Source organism: Bos taurus, chromosome X (assembly GCF_002263795.3).
Source record: "Bos taurus isolate L1 Dominette 01449 registration number 42190680 breed Hereford chromosome X, ARS-UCD2.0, whole genome shotgun sequence".
NCBI classification, from domain to species: Eukaryota; Metazoa; Chordata; class Mammalia; order Artiodactyla; family Bovidae; genus Bos; species Bos taurus.
In genome coordinates this window covers 74,755,126-74,771,825 of record NC_037357.1, presented here as the reverse complement: position 1 = coordinate 74,771,825, position 16,700 = coordinate 74,755,126, and the positions used below count along the sequence as shown (strand labels likewise).

At 35.8% G+C, this 16,700-nt stretch overlaps 1 protein-coding gene across 10 annotated transcripts in view; it reads right to left on the bottom strand.

Moving 5' to 3' along the window:
- ATRX (ATRX chromatin remodeler) overlaps positions 1-16,700 on the bottom strand; it is a 286,038-nt gene that overhangs the window by 111,348 nt on the left and 157,990 nt on the right. For all 10 annotated transcript variants that reach the window (XM_005227976.5, XM_005227973.5, XM_015461633.3 and 7 more), the window contains 2 exons: positions 1,381-1,522; positions 322-431 (listed from right to left, as the gene is read on the bottom strand). In XM_005227976.5, the coding sequence (XP_005228033.1) occupies positions 322-431; positions 1,381-1,522 (252 nt within the window). The remainder of the gene's footprint in view (positions 1-321; positions 432-1,380; positions 1,523-16,700) is intronic.

Sequence of the window (16,700 nt, the reverse complement as noted above, 5' to 3'; positions counted from 1 at the left end):
CCACCTCAGAATCTTTGCAGTTTTACTGGCTATGCCTATAATCCCACTGCTTCACTTCATTAGGGTCTCTGTTCAAACATCACTTCCTAAAAGATGCTTTCCCTCTCTATGCTTCCTTAACATTATCTGAAAGTACATATTTCTTATTTTATTTGATTAAAATCTCTCTCTCCCACCAGATTATAAGCTTGTTGGGGGAGAAATCTTGTTATTTGCTGCTTTATCTCCAGACCCTACAACCGCATCTGGAACCTAACAGAACATAATATATATTTTTTTAATTCATGAATGCACAAGAACAGAATACCTTCATGTTCTTACCTGTAAAGTCTTACCAAGTCCCATGCAGTGGGCAAGAATGCATCCTGAACCTGGAGATTTCTTTGTTTTTTTTACAGACTCACAGCAGCAATCCCACATAAATTGAACACCTAAAAAAGATATCTTTGTTAAGTTCAAATTTAAAGGTGCAAGTTAAAAAAATCTTCCTTCATAAATACATCAAAAATATAACTAAAACTTCTAAGAAACAGAATTTTTTAAAAAGAGAGAGACAAAAATCTCTTAATGTAAATGAGATTTGTTTTACACACAACCCCCCTACCAACCGCTAAGGTTTATTAGAAAAAATGTTAACACAGGCACACAACAGGGTGACTTTCAGTCCTCTCAGGTATCACAGCAGACCTTTTCTCCATTCCCTGGGATGGTCCAAAGAGATAGATAAATAATCTAATAGAAACTTTATCCAAAGAGAGAATAGATCCCTATCGAATATACTTTCAGGTTTATTGAGTCAATCCAGGGTGGGATTTAATTTATCAGGAGCTAATTTATCATTTCTCCCTTTATTCAACACTAAAAACTGAACAAGAAATGGGCTTGCTACCTAAGGAGTAGGAACTACAGAATTTACTTAATGTATTCATTCACATACACACTCAAAATTGATTTATTGATTCCACTCAGACAAAGCAGAAGATAGGGATAATTGGATATCTTTCCAAAACCAATAAAGGAATATTATTAACAAAAATACTTGAAAAAGCATTTCCTAAAGAAGGCTTTTAGCTAACTGTACCTTTCCCTACTACACCACTGCCCTTAGCTAACCACTGCAGATTAGGTGAAATCCACTTGCTATATATATACCCGTTTGTGAGTGGCACACAATTTCCGTTTCACAAAACTTATTTTCTGTGCAATGTTCAATTTTGTTCTCCCTCATTAGCTTATGCACTCCATAAGGGCAGGGATCATATCTGTTATGCTCACCAGTAAATGTAACTCCAGGTCTTAGCAGAATGTGAGGCACACTGGGGCCATCAAATATTGGTAAAATTTAACTAAAAACACTTTAACCATCTAATAGTTTCTTACCATCTACTTGATGTGGTTTCAATTTGATAACCATATTTCTATGAACCTGCACTAAAGGTTCTTTGGTTTCTTCATCTTCATCTAAAACCAACTTCGTTGTTATTGGACACTTAGTCGGTGAAGCATCTTCAATTTCTATCACCTACAAGAAAGGGAATCATAGATAGTTAAGCTCAAAGAAATCTTTTAAGCAACGGTGGAATATGAATCTTACTAAGGGAAGTTTTCCAAAATACAGACATGTTCTACTTCCATACTAAAATCCAGTAATTTTTGTTCAGTAAGGCCAGGATGGATCATTAGTTTACATGTTTTCTAAAATAAAAAACCTCTACAAGACTCTGAATCACTGTGGTAATGTTGGTAATTTATTAATAGCTCATCGGTTTTCACCTTGAACACTTTAACACATGATACAAAAAGATGTGAGAAAAGGAGCACTCTAAATTAATCTATGACATCACCATTAAAATCTAAATAGACTGGTTCTATTCTTCTAGAGCTTCCCTGGTGGTTCAGATGGTAAAGCGTCTGCCAGCAATGCGGGAGACCCAGGTTCAATCCCTGGGTTGGGAAGATCTCCTGGAGAAGGAAATGGCAACCCACTGCAGTATTCTAGCCTGGAGAATCCCACAGACGGAGGAGCATGGTAGGCTACAGTCTATGGGGTCGCAAAGAGTCAGATACGACTGAGCGAGCTTCACTCACTTCACATTCTTCTAGAAGACATGTGAAAATGTGCAAGGAAACTTATGGTTACCACAATGACTGGTCATGACTAGTATTTAATTCAGGCAGTAGTGAAGGTAAATATAAATGTTTTACAATGTGAATGAAGACAGTCCAAAACAAGAACTGTCCCACCCAAGATTCCAAAAGGCTCCCACTGAAAACCACTGTAAATATGTGTTGTGAAAGGGAAAAATTTTCAGAAACACTGGTATGAGAACCTCAGGCTCAAAAGCATAAGAATATATAACACCCTTTAATTGCAAAAGAGAAACAATCACCTCCTTTATTACTTGAAAGAAAACTTAAATACATATACATAAATACATGTGTCTGAATATATTTTTTTGCTGTCTCATCCCAATGTCTATCCATTACATAGTATACTCACGGATTCATGTTGATGTATGGCAAAACCAATACAATATTGTAAAGTAATTAGCCTCTAATTAAAATAAATAAATTTAAATTAAAAAAAAAGAACTGTATAAGCTAGGTACAAGTATTGCCATTTTACAAATTAAAAAAAAAAAAAAAAACCTGAGAGACTGGGAAGTTAAATAACTTATACAAGGTCATGCAACTCTTAAGTAACACAATACTAGGACTTATACCAAGAGGGTTAGGCTCCAGAATCCATGAACTTAACCACTATGCATTAATACTTTAATAAAGAAAATGCTTATATGAACAGGTTTATGGTTCCATGAAAATCAATAAAGAGTCATGACTTTAAACTATGGACATTATGATGTTTAAGAATAAAATTTTAGGGAGAAGGCAATGGCAACCCAGTCTAGTACTCTTGCCTGGAAAATCCCATGGACGGAGGAACCTGGTAGGCTGCAGTCCATGGGGTCGCACAGAGTCGGACACGACTGAAGCAACTTAGCAGCATCAGCACACAGTTATAAGCATAATGTAGATGGATCCTAAACTACATATCATGTGTAATTCATAAATGAGATTGTGCTTACATGAAGAAACGATCCTCTTAAGTGCAGAATTAATGGACCTTTAGATATGCAGATGACACCACCCTTATGGCAGAAAGTGAAGAGGAACTAGAAAGCCTCTTGATGAAAGTGAAAGAGGAGAGTGGAAAAGTTGGCTTAAAGCTCAACATTCAGAAAATGAAGATCATGGCATCTGGTCCCATCACTTCATGGCAAATAGATGGGGAAACAGTGTCAGACTTTATTTTTGGAGGCTCCAAAATCACTGCAGATTGTGATTGCAGCCATGAAATTAAAAGACGCTTACTCCTTGGAAGGAAAGTTATGACCAACCTAGATAGCGTATTCAAAAGCAGAGACATTACTTTGCCAACAAAGGTCCATCTAGTCAAGGCTATGGTTTTTCCAGTTGTCATGTATGGATATGAAAGTTGGACTGTGAAGAAAGCTGAGCGCCGAAGAATTGATGCTTTTGAGCTGTGGTGCTGGAGAAGACTCTTGAGAGTGAGTCCCTTGGACTGCAAGGAGATGCAACCAGTCCATTCTAAAGGAGATCAGTCCTGGGTGTTCATTTGAAGGACTGATGCTAAAGCTGAAACTCCAGTACTTTGGCCACCTTAGGTGAAGAGTTGACTCATTGGAAAAGACTCTGATGCTGGGAGGGATTGGGGGCAGGAGGGGAAGGGGACGACAGAGGATGAGATGGCTGGATGGCATCACCGACTCGATGGACATGAGTTTGGTTGAACTCCGAGAGTTGGTGATGGACAGGGGGGCCTGGCGTGCTGCGATTCATGGGGTCACAAAGAGTCGGACACGACTGAGCGACTGAACTGAACTGAACTGAACTGAACTGACACAATATCCTTTCTGTGTTGGTGCTTGTATTTAAGACTGTAAATCTCATCAGCTTTTGCACAGTTAATGTCTCTATTAGACTCATTAAAAAAGTATCTTCTATGGTTAATAAAATGTAAAGACTGCACCTGCTATTATGCTAGCTTTCATTCTTACATATTTTCACAGGGAACTTGCTTTAATGAATTTATTTTGAGAAGTTTTAAATCAATTTCTATGTCAGGATTTTACATTAATGTCCAATAGGTGGTTAGATTTGTTCAATGTTAAAATAGGTATTACGGTAACTTCCTCATCAGTTAAATTACTAATTTAAAGTATAACATGTTTTTTATTAAGAGAAACTAACTTATAGAGTAATTTGGCTGAGAACAGACAACTGTTAAGGCCCTTTGTTGTACAGAATGCTGTGCTTTAATAAATCATGATGTTGTAATAGAAAAAAAAAGAAGAAAATTTTAGCTGGTACTTTTTTCCTTATTTAGAACTGTAACTAGGAATGAATGATTACTTGATACTCACTATAGACATTTCCAAACATGAATAGAAGTATACAGAATAGCATAATGAGCCCTATCACCCATTATTCAGCTTCAAAAATTATCAACCTCTGGCCAGTTGTTTCACTGGCAGCCTCTCACTCATTCTCCAACTCCTCTGATCCCATAAATGATTCTGAAGCAAATCCAAGCAAGTATATTAATTCATCTGTAAATGTTTTAGAATGTCTCTTTAAAAGGACATTCTCTCTCTTTAAAATCATAACTACAGTATCATTATTACATGTAAAAATTATTTAAACAAGTCACAAATTTGTAATATATTACCTTGATAAAACTAGAATTATATACAAATCAAGACATGGTAGAGTATAAATAGCACTGGTCATCTAGATCCCAGCTCTATTTCAACAACTTATTTAAACTCTCTTAGCTTCAGTTTGTCCATGTGGAAACTAGGAAAGCTTATAAATAACTCTCATGAGGTAGTTGTGGTGATTAAATGAGGCAAAGAAAACAAAGTATCAGGCACAGACTAAGTATTCAACAAATTTTTATTGTGTTCTACCTTGGATGTATCCCAGCTTCATAGTGCTGTGTCAAAGACATAAGCCAAAATGGAAAATTATCTGAATGTCTTGTCCTGTTTGCAAGGTGTGGTGGGCAGAACCCTAAAATGGCCTCCAAGATTCCAATCCTCTGCTGTAAACATTCTATATTACTCCATTCCCTTGGGGGTGACTGAGATCTGTAACTATAATCATTCCCATAACTGGGCAACTAATCAGTTGATCTGACATAATCAAAAGGGAGATTCCCTTAGATGAGGTGGGCTTAAGCAAGGTAAGCCCTTTAAAAGATTGATGAGTAAGAGATGTTCTCTTACTGGTCTCCAAGACAAGCAAACTGCCACACTATAGAGAAGTCTACAGTACTTAAGAACCTCATTGCCAGAATCACAAGGAACTTAATTCTGTCAACATGTGAGCTAGAAAAAAGCACAAAGTCTTAGATGAAAATTGCAGCTCTGGCGAACATCTTCAATTTCAACTTAGTGAGAAACTGAGCAGAAGACCCAGCAGAGTCAGGCTCAGCTAAGCCACTCTCAAATTCCTGATTTATCGAACTGTGAGATAATAACTTTGCTTTGTTTTTAGCTAAGCCTGATAGTTTTTTTTTTTTTTTTAATGCACAGTAGAAAACTAATATATAAGGCTTTAACTAAGACTTCTGAACCATATGTTCATAAGTGATATGGATGACATTTTAGCTATTAAGCACAATCTTTGGGATTAGAGATGAATGAATCTTCAACCTGAATGGAGAAGATAATTTACAAAGAAATGGTCTACTTATCTGTGACTAAGTACATGTGTTTATGCACTAAAGGTACAACTTAAGGAAAGTTTATTTAACTAATAATAGACAGAAAGGAATGAAATGAGAGAATTTAGGAGAAATAAATTAAGCTATAGTAAAGAATAAATAAGGACATGCATCCCATGTCTGAATTGAAAAAGGAAAAGAAAACATGAATACAAAATCATTTAGGCAACACACTGAAAAGGCTGAGCCCCACTTCTTCTGATGGAGATTAAGTACGATGATGCATGATGGAGTATTAGGGACCAAATCTGTCCTCCTGTTGTAATCAATTAGAAAAGTAGACAAAACATATGAAACAAACATATGACTTTGGATTATAGGAACCAACAGGACACCGATACCTGAGAGAAGAAAAATCAATGAGGGCCCTAATCCCTCTTGATTGCTACCAGAAGGTACATTTCAGAATTTAAGATAACTCAAGCAGAACTCTGGAGTTGTGCTGAGTTGGGGAAACAGAGGTCAAGCTCAGAGAGCTGGAAAAAATACAGAGAAATCACAGAGAGAAAAAAGCTATAAAAAAAGACCTCCAGAAATCAAAATGGGAGTCACTTTAGTCTTGAGTATTACAATGCACATGAAGAATGAAATTCCACAAAGCCAGACAAAGTGTGACCAAAAAGTCATGAAGCAAATAGTCCCCAGTGATCATATAGGTCTGGAAGGCATTCAGTTTTAAACAAGGTAGAATATGATCTTCATACTAACTCAGGGCATTCAGTAGAGAAAAGACAAAGGCCATACATTAGCAGTGGGGCAAAACCATTCATAAACTACAGGGACACACCTTAAGAGTTTTTTTTTTGAAATATCCAAATAATTTAACTGGGGACTTCGCTACTGCTACAGGGGTTAAGAATGCACCTGCCAATGCAGGGACAGGGGTTCCATCCCTGATCTGGAAAGATCCTACATGTTATGTATAGAGCAACTAAACCTGTGCACCACAACTACTGAGCCCATGCTCTAGGGCCCTTGTGCTGCAACTACTGAGCCCACAAGCTGCAACTACTGAAGGCTGTGAGCCTAAAACTCGTGCTCTGCAACAAGAGAAGCCACGGCAATAAGAAGCCCACACACCACAACTAGAGAGTAGCCCCTGCTCACTACAACTAGAGAAAGCCCACACAGAGCAGTGAAGAACCAGCACAGCAAAAAATCAAAAAGAATAATTAAACTGAACTAATAAGTACCTTAAATATCTATACAGAACAATGCCAGCACTCTCCCATAGAATACAACATACACTCAACAATACCTGATTTACAATGTCTAGTTTTTAATAGGAGAAGGTAATGGCAACCCACTCCAGTACTCTTGCCTGGAAAATCCCATGGACAGAGGAGCCTGGTGGGCCGCAGTCCGTGGGGTCACGAAGGTCAGACACGACTGAGCAACTTCACTTTCACTTTTCACTTTCATGCATTAGAGAAGGAAATGGCAACCCACTCCAGTGTTCTTGCCTGGAGAATCCCAGGGATGGCGGAGCCTGGTGGGATGCTGTCTATGGGGTTGCACAGAGTTGGACATAACTGAATAGACTTAGCAGCAGCAGCAGTTTTTAATAAAACATTATTAGATACATCAAGAAAGAAAACTATGAACAATAATCAACAGAAAAATCACTTAACAAAAATGGTAAGAAGTGACAGAGATGTTCAAATTGGCAGACAAGCACAATAAAGCAGATGTAAAATGTGTTCCAATACTGAAAGGAAGATGTGAACACAGTGGGAAAAGAAATACAAGCTATAAGAAAGATCCAAATGTAATTTCTATGTAATAAAAATATAAAAAATAAATATTTAATATGAAAAACTCACTGAATGAGATTAGCATCATACTGGAAAAGAAGAAAAGATCTTGCTTGAAGACAAAGCAAGAGGAACTACCTAAAATGAAATGGCGGGGGGAGGGGGCAGGGGGAGGAATTGAAGAAACTAGTGGGAAAATGCTCAGCAATCTAATACATATGTAATTAGAGTCTCATATAGGAAAAGAACAGAAAACCTTGTCTGAAGAAATAATGGTCAAAACTTTCAAAAATTTTGATAGAAACTGTAAGTCCACAGAACCAGCAAGTTAAAGGAGCACCAGCCAGGATAAAAACTAAGAAAATCACAGCCATCAATTCCTGAAAGTCGGTGATAAATAGATAAATTTTCACAAACCATTAAAACATCAAATCATTTTAAAAAAGAAAAAAAGACACATTACATACACATGGGTGGGTTGAGGGGCAAAAATAAAGACAAGAAACAACATGTCATGAAGAAGCAACATCAAGAAAAAGCTAATAACTTAGAATTCTATACCCATGGATTATAACATTCAAACACTAAGGGAAAAGTAAGATGTCAGCAAAATGACAAGAAACAAGCTCTAAGCTCCTGTTTTCACACAGAAATATAAAAACAAATGAAAAATGAAAAAACTTTAAAAATCAGAAACTGTTTGAACCAACTTTGTCAGAGTTCTGGAAAACAGTCAAAGGTTTATAGCAAACAAGTAAATGACCAGTCAAGAAAAGGCCATTTTCAAAGTGGTAGTAAAGTTTTATAGTATCTTTACTTGCTCTTAACCCACTACCTCTTAGTGAAGTGATAGTCTTATTCTTGAAGCAGCAATAGCCTTGTGGACAGTTTCTTCCCTCAAACCAGAGAGAGTACAGTATAAATTATTTGCTAGTTATTGTGTACAGCTATTCTAACCTGCCAGAGGAATGAAGGAATGACATAAAATTCTTACTACTATTTCACCTAACTTAAATTCTAATGGGAGAAACAAAAGGAAATGCTTAAAGAGAAAAAAATAGTTACAAGGCAACTGTAAACCCACAGATGCCAGGCCAAGACATTATACACGGAGAAATACAACTGACCATCTAAGGCCCAGAAAAGAAGCTAGGTAAGACTCCTGGAATTTAGGGCATTTGAAACTAGCAAAACATATAGAATAATTTAAAAAGCCATGTTTCCCCGGAAAAAAAAAAAAAAAAAAACACTGAGCAAACCTCAAGTTTTACCTTCAGAGGGATCCTTGGCTTAACTGTAAGCCTAGTTAAGTACTAGAGAAGTATTCCAGTACAGAGCTAATTTAAAAAGACTGAGAAGAAATCAGCATTCAAGGAAATCTCCCTCAAAACATTAACAGAACACTAGAGAAAGGAAAAGAGCATTAAGTAATGATGTACAACAATAAACAAACTTTGTAAAAATAAATGAGGAGAGTCTCATAACAATCAGACAGTAACAACTAAAGAAAAAAATACAAAAAATCCTTGGAAAGGGAGAAAACTTAACTTCCAGAGTTATCACATTATAATAGCTAAACCCCCAATGGCAATAAAAAAAAAAAAAACCCACAAACCAAACAATGAAACAGGAAAACATGGGCAATTCAAAAGAAGAAATTAAAATAACAGAAAACATCCCTAAGAGGTCCTCAACAATGGACTCATTACACAAAGCAAAACTGGGCACAATCTAAAAAACATCAAGAAAAGATACAAAATGGGGAATATCAACAAAGAAGTAGAAATTACAAACAAGAACCAAACAGAAAATCTGGAACTGAAAAAGAAAAAAGTGAAATAACTTTAAAAACAATTCAGATATGAGCAGGAAGAAGAATCATTGAACATGAAGGTGTCAACTGAAATTATCAAGTCTAAGTAGCAGAAAGGAAACAGAATTAAGAAAAGAGAGAGACCAAGTGACTTGTGGGATATCATCAAGCAGACCAATATGCATATTATGAGAGTCAAAGGAGAAGAAAAATACAGGCAAAAGGTTATTTGAGGAAATAATGGCCAAAACTTCCAAATTTGGGGTAGCCTGAGTAAAGACCAGGAGCTACAAATCCAAGAAGCACAACAAACTTGAACTGAGATAAACTAAGAGACTCAGACTAACCACATTATAGTTACACCTTCACAGTACAAAGACAGAAAGAATCTTGAAAGTATCAAGAGAGAAGTGATCTATCACAACAGGGATCATCAATAACATTATCAGTTTATTTCTCATCAGAAACTTGAAGATCAAAAGGCAGTGCAATGATATATTTTAAACTACTGAAATAAAGTAACTGTCACCTGAGAATTTTATATTAAACAAAAGTATCATTCAAAATAGAGGGAGAAACTAATGCATTCTTAAACCAAGACAGTTCATTAAAAATAGACCTACACAACAAAATTTGCTAAAGTGAAGCCTTTGGGCTGAAATGAAAGAATACTGAAAGATGGATAAAGAACTATCCATATGTATGGAAAACACACACGGCCAAAGTTGGTTTGTAATTCCAAGTTTACTTTCTATAGAATTTAAAAGACAAACCATAAAAAGTAACTATATGTTACTGGGGCATAAAATATATAAAAACAAAATGTGCAACACGAATTATATGCAAGGGGAAATGGGGCTGTATAATACATTTACAATATTTTTCTATGTGATTAAAGTTAAGTTCATTAAATTCAAACTATAACATTATGACTTTAGGAGGTTACATCTAATCCCATGTTAACTACAAAGAAAATATCTATAAATTACCAAGAAGATATAACAATCATAAAGATAAATATACCAAAATCAGAGTCCCAAATTATATGAAGCAAACACTGACAGAATTGAAAGGAGAAATAATAGACTGTTCTACAAAAATAGTTTGGAGACATAATACCCTACTTTCAGTAATAAATAGAATAAGCCAACTGAAGATGGAAACACAGAACTTGAACAACAATGTCGACCAGTAAGTCCTATCAAAGAGACCACTTCATTCAACAACAGCAGAGTACAAATTTTCTCAACTTCATGTAACACTTCTTAAGGACAGACCACATGATAGGGCACAAAACAAGCCTTAATAAATTTTAAAACATCAAAAACATAAAATTAACAATACTTCAAATAAAATAAAATAAAATGAAAAAGCTTATCAACTTATTAAAAAATTAAATAAAAATTTAAAATCTCCAATCACAACAGAATGAAACTAGAAATCAGTAACAGAAGGACAATGGGAAAAACGCAAATATGCATCATTTAAAAATTACACTCTTAAATAACAAAAAGGTCAAATAAGAAATTACAAGAGACATTAGAAAACACCTTCAAATTAAAATAAAAATAGAATACTAAAGCTTGTGGAATTCAGGGATTAGAAAAGAAGTAAAATTCTCACTGTTTTGAGATGATATTATACTATAAATAGAAAACCATAAAGATGCTATCAGAAAATTACTAAAGCTAACCAGTGAATTTAGTAAGTTGCAGGATACAAATGAATACATAGAAATCTCTTTCATTCCTATACACTAACAATGAAAACTCAGAAAGACATTAAGGAAACAATCCCATTCACCACTGAAACAAAAAGATAAAATACCTAGGAATGAACGTACTTAAGGAAAAAAGGGGCAGTATTGTTGTTGTTGTTGTTATTGTTCAGGGGTAAACTGGGTCCTAATTGTTGCAACGCCATTGACTGCAGCATGCCAGGCTGCTCTGCCATCACTATCTCCCAAATTAATGTCCATTGAGTTGGTGACAATATCTAAACATCTCATACTCTGCTGCCCCCTGCTCCTTTTGCTTTCAATCTTTCTGTTCATCAGGGTCTTATCCAATAAATCAGCTCTTTGCACCAGGTGGCCAAAGTACTGAATCTTCAGATTTAGCATCAATCCTTCCAATGAATATTCAGGGTTGATTTCCTTTTGGATTGACTGGGTTGATCTTCCTGCTGTACAAGGAATTTCAAGAATCTTTTCCAACACCACAATGTGAAAGCATCAATTCTTCAGTGCGCAGCCTTATTTATGGTCCAGCCCTCACATCTATAATTGACTACTGGAAAATAATAGCTTTTATTGATGGACCTTTATTGTCAAAGTGATATCTCTGATTTTTAATACTCTGTCTAGATTTGTCACAGCTTTCCTTCCAAGGAGCAAGCATCTTTTAATTTCATGGCTACAGTCACTGGCGGCAGTGATTTTGAAGCCCCCCAAAATAAAATCTGTCCTAATTTCACTTTTTCCCCTTCTATTTGCCATGAAGTGAGGGGACTACAGGCCATAATCTTAGTTTTTTTAATGTTGAGTTTTAAGCCAGCTTTTTCATGCTCTTGTTTCACCCTCATCAAGAGGCTCTTTAGGTCCTCTTCACTTTCTGTCATTACAGTGGTATCATCTGCATATCTGAGGTTGTTGATGTTCCTCCTGGCAATCTTGATTCTAGCTCCTGATTCATCCAGCCCAGGATTTCTCATGAGGTAACTCTGTAGAGAAGTTAAATAAGCAGGGAGACAATATACATCCTTCTCATACTCCTTTCCCAATTTTGAACCTGTTTGTTGCTCCACATCTGGTTCTAACTTGGTTTCTTACCTGCATACAGGTTTCTCAGGAGATAAGTAAGGTGGTCTGGTATTCCCATCTCTTTAAGAATTTTCCAGACTTTGTTGTGATCCACATAGTGAAAGGCTTCAGTATAGTCAATGAGGCAGATGTTTTTCTGGAATTTCCTTCCTTTCAAACAAATGCTGGCAATTTGATCTCTGCTTCCTCTGCCTCTTCTAAACCCAGCTTGTACATATGGAAGTTCTTAATTCACATACTGTTGAAGCCTAGCTTGAAGGATTCTGAGTATAAACTTACTAGCATGTGAAATGACAGCAATTGTATGGTAGTTTGGACATTCCATGGCATTGCCATTCTTTGGGACTGGAAAGAAAACTGACCTTTTCTTGTCCTGTGGCCACTGCTAAGTTTTCCAAATTTGCCAGCATACCGAGTACAGCACTTTAACAGCATAATCTTTTATGATTTGAAATAACTCAGCTGGAAATCCATCACCTCCAATAGCTTTGCTCATAGTAATTCTTCCTAAGGCCCATCTGACTTCGCACTTAAGGATATCTAGCGCTAGGTGAGTGATTACACCATTGTGGTTATCCAGGTCATTAATACCATTTTTGTATATATCTGTGTACTCCAGCCACCTCTACTTAATCTCTTCAGCTTCTGTCAGGTCACCATTTCCGTCCTTTATCGTACCCATCCTTCCATGAAATGTTCCATTGATGTTTCCAATTTCCTTGAAGAGACCTCTAGTCTTTTACATTCTATTGTTTTCCTCTATTTCTGTGTATTGTTCATTTAAGATCTTATCTCTCCTTGCTAGTCTCCAGAACTCTGCATTCAGTTGGGTATATCTTCTCCTTTCTTCCTTGCCTTTCACTTCTCTTCTTTCCTCAGCAATTTCTAAAGCCTCCTTAGACAAACACTTTGCTTTCTTGGCACTGCCTACTGTACAAAATTATGAACCTAAAACCAAAATGGATGTTCAGGCACTTGTCTATCAAATCTAATCCCTTAAATCTATAAATCACCTCCACTGTATAATCAAAAAGGATCGGATCTAAGTCATACTTGAATGGCCTAGTGGTTTTCCCTACTTTCTTCAATTTGAGCCTGAATTTTGCTATAAGGAGCTCATGATCTGAACCACAGTCAGCTTCAGGTCTTGTTGTTGATGATTGTATAGAGCTTCAAGGAGAGAAATGAGGCATATACAGAAAACTATAAGACATTTTTGAAAGAAATCAAAGACTACACAAATAGATGGAGAGATACACCATGTTGCTGGATTGGAAGAATCAACATTGTGAAAATGAATATATTACCCAAAGCAACCTACAGATTCAATGCAATCCCTACTGAATTGCCAATGGCATTTTTCACAGAACTAGGACAAACAATTTCAGAATTCGTGTGGATACACAAAAGGAACCGAATAGAAAAAGCAATCTTGAGAAAGAACAAAACAGCTGAAGGAATCAACTTTCCTAACTTCAGACTATACCAGTCATCAACACAGTATGGTACTGCCACAAAAACATAAATATAGACCAGTGAAACAAGACAGAAAGCCCAAAGATAAACCCATACACCTATGGGCACCTTATCTTCGACAAAGAAGGAAAGACTATACAATGGAGAAAAGACAGGAAAACTGGACAGCTACATGCAAAAGAATGAAATTAGAACATTTCCTAATATCATACACAAAGAAAAACTCAAAATGGGTTAAAAACCTAAATGTAAGACAACAAACTATAAAACTCTTAGAGGAAAACATAGAATACTTTCTGACATATATAGACTTTCTATGACCCACTTCCTAGAGTAATGGAAATAAAAACAAAAATAAACGAATGGAACCTAGTTAAACTTAAAGCTTCTGAACAGCAAAAGAAACCATAAACAAGATGAAAAGACAATCCTCAGAATGGGAGGAAATAACTGCAAATGAAGCAACTGACAATAAATTAATCTCCAAAATATACAAGCAGGTCATGAAGTTTAACATCAGAAAACAAACATCCCAACGAAAAAATGGGCATAAGACTTAAATAGACATTTCTCCAAAGAAGACATAATAATAATGCTAATTTTTCTCAAACTCTTCTAGAAAACTAAAGAGGAGGGAGTATTTTCTAATTCATTCAATGAGACCAGCATTACCCTAATTTAAAATTTAAAAGATAAACTATAAGAAAACTACAGATTCTCTGTGAATATAGACTCAAAATTATTCCACAAAGTACCAGCAAACAAAATTCAACAGTATATATTACACAGGATTATACAAAATGGCAAAGAAAGAAATTGTTATGACACAGGATTTGGCAATGATGCCTTAAATAAAACATAAAAAGCACATGCAATGAAAGAAAAAAAAAATAGATCAACTGGACTTCATCAAAATTTCAAAATTTTATGCCAAGGATACTTATCAACAGAATTAAAGATAATCCATGAGATGGAGGAATATATTTGCAAATCACATATCTGATAACAGACTGATATCCAGATATATATAGAACCCCTACAATACAACAATAACAAAAACAACACAATTTTTAAATGTGCAAAGGATTTGAATAGACATTTCTCCAAAGATATACAAATAGTCAATACACACATGAAAAGATGCTCAACATCACTAGTCATTAATAAGATGCAAATCAAAACCTTAATTATCCAAATTCTTTCATCTCCTCTTATCTAGAAAAGCACTAAACTCCTTCACAGTGACATCATCTCCTCATGAAAAGCAGAAAAACTTTTTTTTAAGATAAATGCTTGATTTCACAAAGTTTACCTTCACCACCTTACCCCACTATCTCTTAGAGCAGTGTCTCAGAGCTATCTGAGGTGCTGTCTCCCTCAGTGCAGTCCCAATTTTGCCCCAAATAAAACTTAACTTCTTAAAAAACAAAACCATAATGAAATACCACTTCATGTCCATAATGTTGGCTATTACAAATGGGGTTGGGGGGGGGGGCAGAAAAAGGTAAGAAAGAAGAGAAAGAAAGGAAAAGAAAAAAAAAGAAGTGTTGTAAAGATGTAGAGAAATTGGAACCTGTATGCACTGCTGGTGGAAATGTAAAAGTGGTGCAGCTGTTGAGGAAACGATGTGATGACTCCTCAATGTTCCTTAATCATTCCACTTTTGTATATATATACCCAGACGCATGGAAAGCAGGAACTTGAAGAGATATTCATATATCCATGTTCCTAGCACTATTATTCCCAACAGCCAGTAAGTGTAAGAAACCTAAAATATACATCAACAGATGAATGAATACCCAGATGTAGAGTGGACTTGTGCACACAGCAGGGGAAGGAGAAGGTAGGACAAATTAAGAAAGTAACACTGCCATATATGCATTGTCATGTATAAAATAGAGAGCTAGTGGGAAGTGGCTATATAACACAGGGAACCCAGTGATTCTGTGAGCCCAGATGGAGAGGGTGTGGAGAAAAGGGAACCCTCTTGCGCTCTTGGTGGGAATGTAAATTGATACAGCCACTAAATAATACAGAATTGAGATTCCTTATAAAACTAGGAATAAAGCCACCATATGACCAGCAATCCCACTACTAGGCATAAACCATGAAGAAACCAAAACAGAAAAAGATACATGTATCCCAATAGCTAGAACAGTGCTGTTTACAAGAGCTAGAACATGGAAGCAACCCAGATGTCAACAGATGAATGGATAAAGAAGCTGTGGTTCATATATACAACAGAATACTACTCAGCCATAAAAAGGAATCCATTTGAGTCAGTTCTAATGAGGTGGATGAATGCAGAGCCTATTATATGGAGTGAAGTAAGTCAGAAAGACAAAAACAAATACTGTATACTAATACATATATATGGAATCTAGAAAGATGGTACTGATGAAATTATTTGAAGGGCAGCAATGGAGACACAGACACAGAGAAAGACTTATGGATCACCAAGGGGGGAGGGGAAGATAGGGTGGGATGTATGGAGAGAGTAACATGGAAAATTATATTACCATATATAAAATAGACAGCCAATTGGAATTTGTTATATGACAATGAAAACTCAAACTGGGGAGGGGTGGAATGCGGAGGGAGATGGGAGGGAGATTTAAAGAGAGGATATACGTATACCTATGGGTGATTTATGTTAATGACTGGCAGAAACCAACACAATCCTGTAAAGTAATTATCTTCCAATTTAAAAATAAACAAATTTAAAATTAAAGAACACAATTTTTTTTTAAAAACAGATGAATGAATAAACAAAATGTGGTATATGCATACAATGCAATGTTCATCCTTAAAAACAAATGAAATTCTAATAGTTGGTACAATATGAATGAATCTTGAAAATATTCTGTCATGTGAAATAAGACAAAAGGACAAATATTGAATAAATCCACTTATATGAGGTAAATAAATAGGCAAATTCATAAGAGACAGAAAGTAGAAGAGAGGTTACAAGAGACTAGTGGAAAAAGGGGATGGGGTCTAGTTTTAAATGGGTACAGAGTTTCTGTT